The 18,162-nt window shown below is 37.7% G+C and overlaps 1 protein-coding gene across 1 annotated transcript in view; it reads right to left on the minus strand.

Annotated features, from left to right (window-relative positions):
- Positions 1-2,152: 2,152 nt before the first annotated feature.
- The window catches only part of syt9a (synaptotagmin IXa), a 36,371-nt gene continuing 20,361 nt past the window's right edge, over positions 2,153-18,162 (minus strand). Inside the window, exons 4-7 of the mRNA XM_036585613.1 lie at positions 9,757-9,877; positions 8,669-8,840; positions 8,383-8,512; positions 2,153-2,598 (exon numbers count right to left, since the gene is read on the minus strand). Of these exons, the coding sequence (XP_036441506.1) occupies positions 2,530-2,598; positions 8,383-8,512; positions 8,669-8,840; positions 9,757-9,877 (492 nt within the window). The 3' untranslated portion in view covers positions 2,153-2,529. The remainder of the gene's footprint in view (positions 2,599-8,382; positions 8,513-8,668; positions 8,841-9,756; positions 9,878-18,162) is intronic.

The raw sequence follows: 18,162 nt of genomic DNA on the forward strand, positions 1-18,162 counted from the left end.
TGAAAATTATTAACTTCAATTATCTTTTTAAGCTCCTTAAGCTCCTCATTATTTGGGAGGGTTTGAAATTTGATTATTAATTTGTGCTGTGTAAATATTGAAAGGCAAATACTGATAGTAAATCATGCACAGCATGTTTGATATGATCGTTTTAAAATCGTAATTTCTTCACAGATAACTTCACATCAAGACTACTTTTTTAAGAAATGTGTTTAATAACATGAAATTACATTTTACTCGCAAAGTCTGTAAGTAAATCATCAGCAAATGGCAGCAACAGTTTCATGACAGAATTCACACATTATTTCATGACAAAACTGCTTCAGACTGTACCCCACCAAAAAACACATCCATGCACTTTTGAGTAAAGAAAAAGGGGAATGATGTAAAGGGAATATTGACCTCAAGTTCTACAGATGACACAATAACATACACTACAATATCCAGTCAGAAACAGGAACCAAGACTATACTTTAAAAAAAAAAAAGTTAATCAAATAAAGCTTATAGACACCCATACAAACTCTTTGAGACTTTGAACTCTTTTTTTAGATGCTTATTCTCTAAAAGCACTAATTCCAGTGCAAAAGTGAGCCCGTGGTTAAATCCCAGCTGAGCTGAGTATTCTCTCAGAGAGGGAATAACACGATATGCCAGCCAGTCAAGTCTGTATGTTACCATGTGAATGACTGTTCTGCTAGGCCAGTGGCTTGAAAAGACACCATAGCAGGCCACACGAGCATCAAATGAAGTGTGTGCTAGCCTTCGCCCTCCCTGATTGGTGGTTTGTGCGATAAGGGAGGGCCTTTTACATTTGGGACTGGCTACTACAGTACTGTGAAAAAAGTATTTGCCCCCTGATTTTCTCTGTCGTGGCTTATTTGTCACAGTGAATTCTTTTTGATCTTTAAACAAAATGTAACATTCTCAGATGTAAAAAGCATATTATAAATGATCATTTAATTTATTTAAGAACCAAAGATATCCAATTAACCTTTAGTAGCGGTAACTGCAACCAACATTTGCTATAATTTGCTATCAGCCTTTCATATTGTTATGGAGGAATTGGAGCCCACTTGTCTTTGCAGAACTGCTTTAACTCAGATTGACTGGTAGGTTTTCAAGCATGAACTGCTTCTTTAAGGCCCTGTCACAGCATCTCTATTGGGTTCAAGTCAGGACTACAGAAAGGCCACTACAGAACATAATTTTTCATTTCTTGTATTGGATTTGCATTTCTGTTTTGGATCACTATCAGCTTCAGCTCATAAACAGATAAACATATACCTTCCTCAAAAATTCTCTGATTCTCTGAACAGAATCCATGGTTCCTTCAATAATAGGGTGTTGGCCCAGTCATGAGGCTGCAAAATATCCCCACACCTTCCTATTACCACCACTATGTTTGAATGTTGGTACGGCAGAACTTGATTTATGGCAGTTATAAAGGAACCTGTGTAGTCTAAAAACTTACACTTTGGCCTGGTTTGTCCAAATAACATAAATCCAAGTAACATAATTCCAGGTTTAGGGATTGTCCACGAGCTTTTTTGGAAATGCATTTGCATTGTTTCTTTTGTTTTAGGAGTACATTGTGCCTTGTTGTTGTCCGTGAATGCCACTTTTCTCCCGCATACCTTTTTCGCTGTGCAGTCATGACCACTGACCTTAGCTGAGGCTAGAGAGAGCTACAGCTCCTTGGATGTTCTCTTGGAACATTTACTGACTTCTTAGATGATTTGGTTCTGTGACCTTTGCTGGGTTCACTCAGAATGTGCTTGAGTAACTAAAGGGGCAACTACTTTTTCACATGGATGATATGCACATTGGATAACTTTGCTCCATAAATAATGTGTCATTTCATTTTGTTTAAAGATCTAAATTCATTCACTGTCATAAATGTGCAATAACAGAGAAAATTAGGAAGGGGGCAGACAGTTTTTCACAACACTGTACACTATAAATCCCAATGTATGAGTTCTAAACACTTTTCTGTAACATTTACATGTATTACAGTATTTAATTGAGCAGTATTCTTTGAGATTTTTTGATTTTTGAGAACATCTTGGAGAAAGCTTGAATGCAACATCAAATGAGTAAAACGTGAATATTTCTGAAAATAAATGTTCTTATCTTTAATACAGGTGTACATTACAATGTTCTCAAATAGAGTAGCTCCAATAAACACATTTGCAGTAAAGTGTTTAGAACCCTAACATTTGGATTAACAGTGTATGACATTGAAAAAAGGAAAACATTCAAAAAGAAACCCCTTGTACTCTTTTCATATCACCATATTTTGTGTTAAAATAACCGTACAGTATGTGACCACTCAACATGCAGCTGAAACAATCAGTGTTCCCATGCAAGGAAGGGCTTCCAGAGGCACAGGTTGAAGAGAACGGTGTTCCAGGCCTTTTTCTTAGAAGTAAGACTCCTCTGGAGGTCAGCAGCTCCATTCTTGACCTAATGACTTTCAAGGAAGAGCCGCTGCCCACTCAAACGTTGAGACTTAGACAGGATTTGTCTTCTATGGAGAGGGAGGAGTCTTGAGGGAGTTGCAGGACCCCGTCTGGCTTCCCCCACTGGACCCCTGGTACTGCGGGGGACGAGAGCAAATCAGAAATCAATACTTACAAATAAGATTCAGGTAAGCCCCACTGAACATAAATCTTTCAGACAAATCCTAATTTAGGTCAAAGATTGAATTGGAAATGGAGATGTGGACACATGAAGACAAAATTCAATTTAATTAAATCAGAACAATTCAATTTATATTGAATTGAAAATAGTCTGTTATATACTGAAATCATGCTGAATGAATCAAGGTGTACACTGTCACTGTAAAATGGTGTAAAAGTGGTAAATTTATAGGAGGAAGATAAAAATTCTTGAAGGAATAATTTTGCTAAAAAAATGTAAATTACAGCTTATCTTAGATGCAATCTAAGTAGATGTGGACCAAAACATGTTTGGTGTCCAAATTTTGCATCCTTAGTTTTGGAGCTACAAGACTAATGCTGCTAACAAACACTAGGAGTCAATAGTCACCCAAATCTTTTCCATAAATGCATCCCCAAAAATTCTCTTAACCTGCTCAAACCACATCCAGGTTCTCATTAAAGGTGATATATATGACATTTTAAACATTAATATAGCAGCAAACAACTATTTTCTATATATGCACATTGGTGTAATGGTGTCCAGGGCAGAGTATGAAGTCACGCCCCCTCTGTGTGTGCTGTAATCTGAGCTTCTCTGTTTTTTTGTTTTCATAGCCAGTCTGGCCACATGTACATGTTTGTCCAGCCCTGTGAAAATGTTGGCTCTCCCCACATTTTGTTTTGCCCTCCCCAGACAGTGACTGCACTCACAGCGTGCATGCACAATTTAAGGAGTAGTAGTCTAGCTGCTGCACCTTTTAAGGTGGAACAGTAAAATTCGAACAAGAAGCTGGCAATTAAGAGTTGAAATGCATAGAAAGGGATGAGGAGGTTGCTCCTGTTGGACAGGTGGTTAACATTAACTCATTTTTGCTGTTGCACAGAATCAATTGGTCAGTACTGTTTTGTCCTGTTTGCGAATGTTTGTGATAGCAACTGGTTAGCTTCACAGCAGCAACTGTAGCGACAGTTTGCTAACTCATTACCAAGCTAATGTAAATAATGTTACTTGCTGTGTCATTGTTTACTCTGATGTTATATCATGGTGTTTGTGTGTACAATGTTTGTAAAGGGTTTTATGGCCACAAAAATCTAAAAAAGTAAGTCAACCTTGACAATGTGCATCCATTTTGTTTGGGAGGTGGAGCTTCTGAAGGAGCACTGAAGGGGGGTTTGTTTGTTTTGCTGTTGAGTATAAATACCTTTAAGGTCAAATAGACTTGTCGGTGTAGTTTAGAGCACACTACGACTTACTGTGAACTATAAAAATGAAGAAAACATCACCATGTAGCTGAACACAGCAGGCAGGGTTTGTTAGCTACATTAATCTTTTGGCTCAAATTTTACAGTAAAGAAACAAAATCTGGACACCAAACATGTATTAGCTGATCAATTACATCTGAGAAAAGTGGAAAATTGAGCAAATGTGACTTACTTCAAACCGTTCTTACAACGTTAATATAAATTAAGGTACTGAGATTTTTGGACCATTCTAGTGGTCCAAAGCACAACTCCAGCAGAATCCAATGGTATTGGATGGATGCACCATAAGGTATATCAGGAAATCACTGATTAAAAGGGATGTCTGGATACTTTTGGACACAGAGAGTATAAATGTCTGGGCTTGCAAGTCCAAAGTTGAATGTGGGCTCTGAGTTGAGAGTGCATAACCGCTTGTGTGTTTCGAAAAGCCGAAGCAGTGCTTGAATCACACAATGCACTTTTCGCCACCCCAGCCTGCAAAACCATCTGTTGTGAGAGAAACAATTTGTTCTTTCTCCCCGCAGTGCAACATAAGAGCCCAGAATAGATTTATTAATATATAATGCTCCAGACGTGTCCGTTATTTGAACAAACAGGAAACAGAAATGTCCGTCTCCTTTGCGCTCAGGGTCAGCATGTTTTTTTTCCTCTCTTTTTTTTTTCCCACAAACGACTGTCTCTGTTCTCTTCTTCTCTTTTTCACTGCAAGAAATAACTGTTTTGTCGTGAGTCTAAAAGTGTAAGTCAGGTATAACACTACTGCTTCAGTAGCAGAGAGAGAGAGAGAAAGAGAAGGGAAATTAACGCGTACAATGCAAACTGATGGCATTTTGAATATGAGTTTAGTGGGAAATAAATGGGGCCTGTGGAGGCATTATAACCTTGACTCAAATGGCAGGGGATGAAAACTGCTAAATAATAAATGAGCTCCCTTTACAGTTCAGCCCGCGATTTGAAAGCACATGAACAATGAGTAACCCAGACACAAACTGCACCGGTGTCTGCGCTCTCTTCTTCTTTAACTCTCTCTGTCTGTCTCATGCCTTACTCTATTTATGTGAACCCCTATCCCTATCCCCTTCTCTCTCTCTCTCTCTCTCTCTCTCTCTTTCTCCTTTCTCTTTATCTCCCTCTCTTTCTTTCTCTCTTATTCTCAACTCTTTCCCTCTAACTTCTGTCTAACATCTATTTTCTCTTTTGTTTTCTTCTTCCTCTCGCTCTTTCTCTTTTTCTCCTCTTTTTTCTCTCCTCTTCCTCTCTCTTCCTCTCCTCTCTTTCTCTCTCCCACCTTTTTCTTCTTGACTTTCTATCTCTTTCTTTCTGTTTCTCCTCTGTCTCTCTCTCTCTCCTTTTTCTTTATCTCTCTCTCTTCTTTTTCTCTCTCCTCCTTATCCCCTCTTTTTCTCCCCCCTTTTTCTTTCTCTTTTTCTTCTTTTTTCTCCTCTTCCTCTCTCTCTATCCTCCCTTTCTCTTTCCCATCTCTTTCTTCTTATTGTCTTTCTATCTCTTTCTTCTTTCTCTGTTTCTCCTCCTGTCTCTCTCTATATCTCTCTCTTCTTTCTCTTTATCTCTCTGTTTTTTATTTTTCTCTCTCCCCCTTCTCCCCTCTCCTTCCCCCCGTCTTTTTTCTTTCTCTGTTGTTGTCTGCTCTTTCCCTCTATCTCTCCTCTCTCATTTTCTCTTCTCTCTCTCGCTCCTTCTCTTTCACTTCTGTTTCTCCTCTTCCTCTTTCTTTTTTCCTTTCTTCTTTTCTTTCTCCTTCTCTCTCCTCTTTCTCTCTCCTACCTTTTTCCTCATTCTCTTTCTGTCTTTCTGCTTTCCGTCTCCTCTCTGTATCTCCCTCTTATGTCTGTCTCTCTTTTCTTATTTCTCTCTCCTCTTATCTGTTCTTTCTTTCCATCTTCCCCGCACCTCTCCTCTCTGCCCCCTCCCCCTCTCTTTTCTTCCTTTCTCTTCCTCTCTGTCTCTTTCTCAATTTCTCCTCTCGCTCTCTATGTCTCTTTTGCTTTCTGTGTCTCTTTCATTCTTACGCTCTCTTTTTCATCCTTTCTTTTCTTTTTTACCTGTCTGTTCTTCTCTGTCTCCCTTCTCCCCTCTCTCTTTTCCTCTTTTCTCTATTTTCTTTCTCTCTTTCTCCACTCTCTCTATCCTCTCTCTTTGTCCATTTCTCTCTCACTTGTCTCTCTCCATGTCTTTATTGCTTTCTGTTCTCTTTTTCCTCCTCATCTTACCTTCTCTCTTTCTCTCTCTGCCTTCTCCCTATTTACTCTCTCTCTCTCTCTCTCTCTCTCTCTCTCTCATTTCGTCATTTCGTGATTTGCCCATAGCTTTAGGCACTACCGTGTTTATTATTGTTATTATGTTTAACAGAGACTCTCTCCACACTATTGCTGCAAGCTGTTATTCTTGTGTAAGTGCAGAGGTCAGCTGTATGCTTATGCTTTCTTATTTTAATGAATGGCCATCCACAGCCCTGTGAGCAAATAGCCACAGTTTGATTTCTCAAATGATTTGACTCTTTCAGTAATTGGAGTGCCTGTGTAACTGAAGTGGCATGCTTATGCAGTTTTCAATCAAATGCCTGTAAACTGAATAAAAATAGAGAGAGAAAAAAGAGGATATTTGTGGAAACACTGTTGTTCAGAAACTGAGTGGCTGTTTATTTATTTATTTTGCCTGGCAGGACAATGTCTGCATGAATATAATGGGCTCCAGAATCTCAAACGCAAATAAATAAATAAGTACTATTACTACAGTCTATTAGCAGATTGTGAGCTGGTACATCACTTGTAAGAGCATGTAATGAAACTGAATGAACACTACTGAAATCAATGATGTGGTCTCATGAGTTGAATGAGTTTGAGAATGAGTCTGAATACAATACTGCGCAACAGTCTTAGACAATATGTGAAGGTATTTATCTGTTCAGTAAGTATTTATATGTTTGAAAAACACTGACATTAGAATAAATACAGAAATTAGAATAAATACATAAATATAAATACATAAATAATAAACCCAGCATTTAAAGTTACCATCCGGTAATTCATTTATCAAATAAGTCCTTCATTAAATTAAATCATGCAGTAGCTGGAGTGCAGACATCATAAACCAAACCTGTGTTCTTCAAACAGTATTCTTCTAACTTTTACTGTATCTATGTTTATTTTAACACATTCTAATATCATATAATGTTTTTTACAGACAAATTTCACACCTACTGATATATTTTACAAATCAAAAGTTTAGACACATTTGATTAAGGTATGTTTTTCATAATCTCAAGACAATTATATCTACAGGTTTATGCTTAAATGCTGGACCAGTGCAGGTCATGTCAATGCAAATGCAAAAGTTTGCATACTCTCACTCACATTTCATTGATTTTCTAAGTGAAAATAAGGTAACACATCCTCTACAGGGACACATTGTAATATGCCATTTTCTGTAATAGTGCACAATTTCTGTTTATTTGCTGATTTTAACAGCTTTAAAAAAAGGAAAAAATTAAATATAAAAAATAAAATGAGCCTTTTGCACAGGCAGCTTTCCCCCCCAAAATAAGTTAAATTCAACAAATAAATAATAATTGTGCATTACAATGTTCTCTGCACATGATGTTTTAACTTTTCACAAACTTTTGCAAAGGACTGTGTTTATTTATTTTCTGGATGAAAATAAATAAATTAATTAATTAAATAGTAGTTTTCAGGAACATGTAGAATCCTTAAAGTGCATAAAGCTGTCATTGCTGCAAAAATATGGTACTTTTAAAAATGAAGAATATAAGAATTTAAGGATTCCTTTAGGTATTGTAGAGTGCTCATAAAATGTTAAGCATGTTAAATTTACAATGATAGTTTCCTAGTGTTTATCTTCTGGGTTATTTTACAAGGACTCTTATTTTGAAGGCAGGTTAGCTTGCCTTTGGGTTTTCTTAGAGGAAGTACAGTAGTCTGTTGCTGACCGCTGAATGAGCAACACGTAGCTAAGCCTAATTTATTCCATGTGTGAAGTGTGGCTGTGGCCAAATACAGCCTTTAATAAAGCACAGCAACTTGTGCGAGAAAGCTGTGTCTTCTTGAATAGCTTAGAATGCTATGCTATTTTTATAGTCACCTTATTTTGTTAAGAGTAAAATAGTAGGCTGCAAATAAGGAAAATAAGGAATTTCACTTAGTAGGCATGTCTAAACCTTTAATTGGAAATTAATTTTAATGGCTGCCTAAGACTTTTGCACAGTGCTGCATATTTATAAAGGACATGAATCTACAGTATGAAAATTAAATCAGATTTCAAAGGTCCTGAGAGTGTAACATTAGGTAGTCAGTGATATATTACAACTGACAGTAGTGGCCCTAGGGTTAGTTCCAGTCAGCTGACAAGAAGGTGACTTCAGTTATTTCAGGGTGATGAATGATTTGTAATTCTAACATCGATTCCCAACATGTTCTTACCTCCACAAGTGGGTGCCAGCGAGCGATGGGTTTCCGAGGGTACGTGAGCATCTCATTCCAGTGGTCTCGGCCCAGACTTTCTGCGTCGTTACCCACCCGAGTCACACCTATAACCTCGTTGTGACCTACACTGTGAAAGGAGCCACTCTTTACTGCACATGAAGGAGTTTCTTTAACTGACATTAAAAACACATCGTATAAAAAATAACAAAGGAACTTTCATAGAAAAGCTCATGTGTATTATTAGTAAGACACATTATGGAGAATGACAGGGGGTGTGGCTCACCGATCATAGTCCATCACAGCTATCAAAAGGCTAATTTGATCAATGTTTTCTGGTGGGACGTCGAACACTATAGCCTCATTATAAACGGGGTTCAGGGTGTTCCTTTTGGTGGAGGTTTTCCTCTTCTTTAATCTTCGGCCTTCACACATTAGAGAAACTTTCACATATGGGTCTGGAAAACAAGCGGGAAAAGAACTGTTCTTATGGTTCTTATGGTTAGTACACCATTAATAGTATTGTTAAAAGGAATTTTCTATTGATTTTTCATGTTTTTTGTATAATTACATGACAATGATGTAAACAAAGTTGTTCAGAGTGGTTTGATGTAAAATGGTCCATTCCGGAGAAACTTACCAAGGCAGAACTGTTCACAATGGTAGTGATAGGAAGACAGCCGAAGCTTTTAACGGCTTTAAAAGCGCCATCACAGAAAGCTATTACATGAAATAGTTTCAAATTAATTGTCTGAGACATTGTTTTACATTAGTTTTGAGATCAGGTTTTAGTCATAAATGTATATTGTAAAATTTAATCATGGTGGTGAGATGCATGCAGGGCACTGTAAGCTGATTTTTTTATGACTTATCACTATTTTATCATTATTAACATTACATATAAAAACTCAGAAGACATGTGTAGGTTCACTGTTGGTTTTGGGCAGTTATAAATGGTTATATTTGCTGTAGACTTTGAGATGTCTGGTTCCTAAGAAATCTGAGTCTCTGCGTTTCTCTATAATGCACCATTTTATATCAAACCACTCTGAACAAATTGCTTACGTCTCAAGGATTGGTAGAATTTCCTTCAAAAGGAGATGTTTCTTTTCTCCTGATGTGACCTTTTCAGTAAATTTGATAAATAAATCCTTTTTCATAAAATGTAAAAAATGTGCTGTCTAAATACACTAAAGAGGGGATATTACAATAAACCAAAATTGAAACAATGTTGCTTTTTCACTTAAAAGAAGACCATGGTAGTACATTTCAATAACATGTAAAAAAAAAAAAAATTATACATATATATATATACATATACATATATATATACACATATATATATATATATATATCCCAATTATTTGTGCATACCTGAAGCTCCAGTGATGTCCATGGCTTTCAGGTTGCGCGCTTTTATCACTGTAATGGTCAGTCGACCGGCAGTGGGCAAGTAACAGAGAGAAAACATCAAATCCCCCAGATCCACGTTATCCTGAGAAGAGGAGCAAAGTCGTTTGCTTAACTAACAACATTCTGAGATCTGAATACAACTTCAGTGGACTACAAATATAAACACATTGCATTCTTTGCTAGCACTGTTTCTGCTTTATCTGCAGGAATCTTCAAAAACGCAATTTCCCTGAAATCAGTTAAAAAGGTAGAGAACAGATGCGAAACCAAAGCCACCCGCTTTTTCAGGGTAGATTCCTACACCTCTCTTCGCCACGAGCGTCACTTTCCATTTTTAAAATAACAGCCACATTAACACTTGCTCTCAAAATACCAAGCGTGTGAATCAAGGCGAGGTATTTTTCTTGCACCTATTCACCCGCTTTTCACAATGAAAGCTTTTTCAGTACTTAGTATGCAGAGTCTCATTAACAATTTGTAAGTCCTGAATGTCACATTTAGAAACAAGGACAAGAACAGTATAGTTTATCAGTTATGGCCACAAGAATGTCCTCTTTGTTTCTTATGGACAGGTTTATGATTGGACCCATGCTCCACCACCAAATGTATTCATTCCTAGCTGCTGTTAGATAAACTTTACAGAACGTTGCCAAAGAAATCCATTCAGCCTAATGAATTTAGGTTACAGTTCATTTTTGTGACATAATGTTTTTAAACTTTAAAATGCTAAAGCTCTGAGCTGGACTATGCTGTTGTATATAATCAAAACAAGGAAGGTTGGACATGATAGTTGATTTGCCAGCAGGCTAATGTTAGCTCTATTACACAAAAAAAAACACCAACATCCTCTATTTTGGCGAGTTCAAGAGCTCGATCCTGACGATGCCACAGCCATCCGTGGTAGGAATCCAAGAGAACATGATGAATATGAAGTTTTTCAGGCCTCTCTCTCTCTGGATAGGATGGTCCTCTCTGTCCTCCCATTACTGAGCATGATGCTAGCCAGATGCAGTAGCTAGCCTGACACGTCATGAATAAAGCACATTTTGACCTTCATCCTCACAGCTTGGAAGCCTCATGTGATACAGGGTATTGGCAATGATAAAAAATGGGATAAAAATAATTGACCTATCTCATTAAGATGAATGGGTTTTTTTACTAGCATTCTCTTAAGCTTCTCCAGCCTTGCAGTGGTTGCTATAAAAATAAAAATTATGGGCAGATAATTCATAAATCAAGACAGATCAATCGTAATCAGATTGATAAAATCATTGCCAAGGTAATCATAAAGCGGAATTCCACTGATCTTTCAGAAGTTCTGCATAACTAAATAGTTAAGATACAAACAAAGCCATTCAGAGAGGTTTGACCTGAAATGTGCTGACAAACTTATAGAATCAGAATTGTTCACAGTAGTGGTGAAAGGAACCAGACTTCTGAGGAGTTGAATGCCTTTAAAAGCTTCCACACAGAAAGTTGCTACATGAAATAGATACAAATATGTTGACTGATGCGTTCTTTTATGATGTTTTTGGCTAAAATGTATTTTAAAATCCCCTCAGTGGAGAGGTACATGCAGGTTGTTGTAAGGCCAAAAGAAAATTTACGACTATTTTGCCATTATCACATTACATATCATCTTTGTCTTCACCATTTGAACATAGCAGCTGCTCTTTACACTGTGTAAAAATTTCTTTTACACAAAATCTCTTTACATAAACCTAAATAACGCTAAGTAAGTAAACCTAAGTAAAGAACATCTTTACCTGATTGTGAAAAGTTACCATTTTGGAAATACTTGTTTTTTTTTTGGACAATGACAATATAAAAACTCAGACATGCGTAGGTTCAGTGGTCATTTTGGATAAAAAATAAAATGATTATATTTATGTTGCAGGTAATGTGACCCCTGGTCCATATCATCACCACTGCAAAGAGTCAGCTGGTAGGATTTCACGGTTTCAGACCAAAGCACCCTCGCTGACTTCACCTCAATGACTGAATTATGCAGCAAGTTTGAAAAAAGTCTCTGGAATTCTCCTTTAACTAGGAGATGATCCCAAACATTCTTACTCCACCACCTTCAGATAATCTTTATTCAATGACGCTGTCGAGAAACTAACCCCTGAGTCTTTTTCAAGGGCAAAACAGGGAGAGTTAGAAAGAGACCCGGGATGGAGAGAAGAATCCAAAAACAGTTCAGAGAGAGAGTATTTTCGTGCAGTTGTGGCACTTCTTTGAGCCTAAGGGAACAAGATGATCCTCTTTGTATCCCTGGTTGCATGTCTAAGCCAGGCAGTCTATTCTCTTCTGACATTTACCGATCATATCCTAATGCTCCCACCCCTGGGGTGAAGGCAGACCCGGGGAGGTAATGGCTGGAAAAAGGGGTGAGATTAGAAACCTGCACCCCGCTGTTCATTGGAGGTCACGCTCAGCAGGAACTGACACCTCTTCCACCGTTCGTGAGAAGAAAAAGGTCACTCTGGTGGTGCACTTAGATCAGTATGGCACAGAAAGGAGCCTGTTTCAAAGTTTAAAGAGTGCAAAACATGAGTGAAAGGGCATCTGCTACATGCGATTTGACTTTGCTTGCTAATAGACCACGTTGAAATCATACTCTCGACTTTATGAGAAAGACACAAGGTGGAGAAAGTCTTGGAAATGTGCACCTGATTATTTTCCTCCTTCTTCTGTGCATTGTGTTATGGTGGTTTGCATTAAATCATCACTGTCAAGGAAAAACCTGCCTGATAGCTGGACCTCAGTGACAGCATTCTGTGGCTTGAGGCTACAGGGGCCTCTCTAATGATGTCCTCCTAAGGATCGTGAGCTCCAGGAAATATCGACATTTTCTCTGCCTCAAACAATCTGCAAGGTGGATAAAAATAGGTGTTTGGTTGTCTGTGAGCCCAGGCCCCTCTGCAACCCTGCAATCTCATGGCAGCATAATGCTTTGATTTGTTTTGATATGCTGGAAGCGAGGGCACAGATTGGCATTTAAGCTTCCATTTTAGGGGGAAGGAAACTGTCTGGAATCAAACATGCAAAAAGAACACGCTATTGAACAGTCAAGGCATTACTTAACTGATATGTGACTGAAACCAAGGTGAGGGCTACTTACATTTCCATGACAGCATGTCACAGATTGCTGCTCACGATTAACTTAGTTAACTAACGTCAACCACGCTGGTCATAATAGTCTAATATGCATCTCACTCTATTCTGATGCATAAGTGCATAGAGTGAAATTGCTTTCATTCTAGCATGAACAGCATGAAAGCAATTGCATACTCCCTGTGTCAACATGTCAACATAGATACAGTTGCATATAAGCACATTTGTGAAGGCAATGGCATTACATTATTATGATGCGGTTGACAGTCTAAAGCAAACCTAACCGTGCTTTTCCAGGCGATAGCATGTAGCCATGTTGCACTTCTGAAGTGGAACCTGCCTTGTGATTTTAAAGTGGTAGAGGAAATGTGCTTCAAATACGTGAGAGGAAATATGCTTCAAATTCTGTTCATGTCAATCATTTTCTTCCAGGGAATGAAATGACCGTAGAGGAAGAACTTGCAGCTGTCGGAGAAACCTTTCTCCACCGATTACAGTAAATCGCTCCACAAAGTCCACTGCATACAGATATTCACGCTGTACAAAACCGAAGCATTCAGACTACAGGAACAAAAAAAAACAAACATTAGTTTAACCCCTTAAATTCCTAAGTTGTGTCTTAAAGGGCCCATATCATAGAAAAATAAATACACCTCACTTGATTAAACAGTACAAAACCAGCCCAATTTGAATTCTCTGCTTTTGTGATGTCACAAAAACTTTTTCATATAGCCGTCTTTTCAGTCTACAGTAGATTAGCCCCACTATTCATGCTGAAGTTATAAGAAGGGCTCCAGCACTACTTTTTGAACGAGGCACTATACCAGGTAGCCAATCAGAACAAAACATCATTTACAAATGTCAGTATTGAAAGGCACAGTAGCAGAAACAGCCTGTTTAATTTTAAGGAACAAAGAGAGATTAGAAAATTGTTACCTTAAAAAAAACTATGAGTGTTTTTGGTACATGAAAGCACACAAATATCAAAACTGGAAAAATAAAATAAAATACAAGAATATGTAGGATATGTGCCCTTTTATGTATTATTCAGTAACTACATGGAAAACTGTCGCACTGAAAAAAAGAGTGTTGGTTTTTTCTTTTGCAACTTATTTTTATGCTATTGGAGAGAGGAATAAAAGAAAGGAGTTACTAGATCTTGATTGTTCAAGGCATTTGCTTTAGGTGTTGGTTGAGTTAAAAGACTCTACAAATTGTCTACAAATCCCATTAAAATGCACAGGAGAAGCCATGAGGAGGTACATTGGTGTGCACTCAATTAAATCTAGTCGTTAATAGAACCCTGTACTCAAAACAATATGATGAGATTTTTGACAGCATGCTGGGTTAAGAATACAAGAGTAGAGATTGAGTTCCTTGAACACAATATTATTTTTTTAAAAGAGAAAACATATTTACACTACCTTTGAAAAGTTTGGAATCACTTGCCATATTAAGAATTTGTGTTGTTTTACATACAATGGTAAGTTCTACAATGTGATTTCAGTATTACAAACTATTCCATCTATATTCAAATGTTTTATTCAGTATTTCAAGAATTGTGCGGACAAGGTTATAAAATGAAATATAATATAGTGCAAATATCTTTGTACATTTATGTTGTTGTCAAGTTATTTGCCTTGAGATTTGATCTCCACTTCAGAAATATGATGAAGTCTAGATAAGTATTTTAACTTAAAATACGATTTATAACTTAAAGTGGTTTATTGTGAAATGGTTCATTGTAGAGAAACTTACAGACTTGGATTTCTTTACAGTGGTGGTGATAGGAACCAGGGGTCATGATGACTACACCACAAATAAAACCATTTTATTTACTATCCAGTGAACCCACCAGTTTTATTTGGGGACTATTTTGTCTTACAGCACTCTGCGTGTACCTATCAATTATGAATGAATTTAAAACAAATACATTTTGGGCCAAAACCTGATCTCAAAACTATTGTAAAATAATGTCTTAGGCATCAGGCAACTCATTAGTAACCATTTCATGTAATCATTTTCTGTAAGGTAGCTTTAAGAGGCATTAAACCAGCACTGTGAAGTTTTTCTAGAACAGAGTATTTCACATCAAATCACTCTGAATGACTTTGCTTGCATCTTAACCATTCCTGCAATCGGTGGAATTCTCCATTAATAATTGATGTTATACAGCATTTAAGACTTGTCCACAGCTCTTTTCATCATTCTGGTCACATCTAATATTTCTCATTTTTATTTACAGCTTTCTAGTGACATGAAAACAATGCCTTTTGAACACTGATTTCAAACGTTTGAACAGTGAATACAAACTTTTTTTTTAGATTTTTACCAATTTTAGTTTAGTTGTATCCAATTCCTCTGACTAGTTAGGACAATCATGTCATAACACCAGTTCTAGGAAGGCGAAGGCAAACACAAGCTTCCTCCGAGTCATGTGAAACTAGCTACTGCATCTTTTCAAACTGCCGCTAACGCAACATCATTGGACAGCTGTACGCACTTGGAGGAGAACACTAACCGCCAGTTTTGTTATGTCAGCTAACAGATGCCTGTCTAGCATTGATCTAAGTGACAGGAGGAGAGGTAAGGCTATCCTACCCACCCAGAAAGAGCAAGGCCAATTGTGCACTCTCGGACTCCCGGCTACAGATGGCTGTAGATCTCCTGATGATGGAGCCAAGACTTAGATGCTTACACCAGTTGGGAGCCTGTGATTCTAAACTTTTGAATGGAATCTGAAGTTTCATTTGAGGATTATTTACTTTTATCTCTAGCAAAACCCCAGATTGCTGGGCATGACACAAAGGAGACTTTCTATGTCTTCTTTAAAGTAACCAGTAAATAACTGGTGCCCCAGAAAGCCATTTTATTTCAATTGAGAGGACTTCGCTATCTCTTCAAAAGGCTGCAGTGGCATAATTAAAATCCCACATTTAATTATCCATTTATCTTGATCTGTACTATTGACTGATGCGGACAATGGATTTGCTAAGGCGTCATTAGGAGAGTTTGTTTGTGGTGGTCTGGCTGTTCATCTGTGCTCTTTAATTGAGTCACTTGATGAATAATGTATTCAGGCTGCTAATTAGATAAAGGTCATCAGCAGCAGGTAAGTCATGAATGCTAACTGCATATATCATCATCATCGTAGCCTGCAGAGGCATCGATTGCTTACAGGTTTGGGTCAGCATTTGGTTTTATTACATGCATGATTAAACTTTTACTTCCTCTGCCTTGAACGAAGGAGGCTGAAGAAGGTTGAAGTGGAGTGAAAGCAGTTTTTCATCCTACTGACATGCAGAGACAGTAGCTGTATTGCCCCCATTTACAGTTTACTGTAATGTTTTTGGGAATGGGGCCATATGCCAGTATGAGGCCTATTGGAAAGCAGTTGATTGTTTATTTTTGTACCATGTGAGCTCTTTGTTTGTTGATTGTTATGGAAAATCATTTGAGATTCGTGTCATGGGGTTGCCATTTGTACCCTACCATTACAGTAAACATTCTGAACGTAAACGCTAATCAAGCAATAGCCTCGAATCCACATGAACAACAGCAGTTAATCTAACAATGCAAATGTGTGTGTGTGTGTGTGTGGTTTCTTTTTGAGAGATTTTATTGATCTGCACTGAAATTGGAATAGCTTTTTGTGTTTGCAAAAACCAAAGGTGAAAGATGACCTTAAATAGCTGCAATTTTAGCAATTTCTGATTGTTCATCTGTATTAAATCAAATACTAGATTTTTTTAACCTCTAAGAAATGACATGATAAATATCCTCAATTAACCTGTAAAATTAAGGCAGAGATTCATAATTAGCTCGATGTAACCAATGGAGGCCGAACACAAGTCTTGTCTATAGGATCCAGTCAGATAGAGCATTTAAGAAAAGCAATAATTCAGTCTTTCCACACCTGCAACCATCCCCCCCCCACAACTCCCACCCTTATCTGCTTCACAGAACAGCTCACATCCAGCACGCTCCCTAACCCATTCAACACAGCAGATAGAGAACACGTACCGGTGTAGGAAGAAAAATGAGAGGGAGAATGATAAGGATGGGTGAGAAATTGATGAGGTGATGCACATAAAGGCTCCAAGAATGAGGAAATGGGATGAAAAAAGAGAGCAGTTATTCAAAGAGAAGAAGAAGAAGGGAGAGGAGGAGAAGTAGGAGGAGGAGAAGGAGAGAGGAGTTAAATGAAAGAAAATGAAATACAGTAAAGCCCTGTTGTAGGCCTCTACTCATCTGTCAAAACAAAATAGACTAACAAACTTATAATTAATCAACAGGCAAATGAGCAGAAACATCTGAATCTGTGTAAAAGGGGCTTTAAATGTCCTTCAAAAATGAAAACACAATGACATACAGTACTGTGAAAAAGTCAAAGAAGAGCTTTCATTTAATTAAGCTCCAGTCAAAATGGCCATTAAGTACAAGTTAAATACATATATTTCTGAGGAGATTAGATGTAAGGTAATCCATTTAGGATACGAAAGGGAAAGGTCCAAAGAAAGAACGTAATACTTAAAGCTTTCATCTTTGAGACAGAGGAGAAAGTCAAGGTCCGCTCTTGCTTCAGATCTGAAAAAAATCCACAGGTGTTTCTGTTCATCAACAAAGAAGCTGCTGGTGTTCTCAGAACAATGGACTGGCCACCCAACGTCCGGACCTCAACATCACTGAATGTGGTTGGACTTATTTGGATCGCAAGAATGAGAAAATGCAACCAACCTCTAAGACTTAACTTTGAAGGTGTTTACAAGAAGCATCAAAAACCCTCCAGATTTCTTTGAAAAACTGAAAGCTGAAAAGAAATGAAGCTGTAATAAAGGCAAAGATTGGACACACTAAATCCCATGTGTCAGACACAAGACATCTGACACAATCCTATCCTATCCTTATTCATATTAGCTCGTTTCACAATGCCCTGCACTACAGTCCCCAGCATGCACTGCAATGTAATGCACGCACCAACTCTCCTACCCCAACAACAATCTATGGGACAACGTTTCCACCTCAGTTCTACACATTTTTACACAGTTCCACACCAGTCGTATCACCAGGTATCTAGTTCAAGCAAATAAGTAGGTTTAAAAGACCTAGATGCTGGGGACATTTAAATTTTGAATATTTCAAGCATTCATGTAATATTTCAAGGTGTACTACAAGCGCCTATATTTTACTACTAAAGTTTTTGCATATTTTGAATAAACAATGGTCAGTTTGGCTTATAGCAAAATGTTA

Source organism: Colossoma macropomum, unplaced genomic scaffold (genome assembly GCF_904425465.1).
Source record: "Colossoma macropomum unplaced genomic scaffold, Colossoma_macropomum, whole genome shotgun sequence".
Taxonomy (NCBI): Eukaryota; Metazoa; Chordata; class Actinopteri; order Characiformes; family Serrasalmidae; genus Colossoma; species Colossoma macropomum.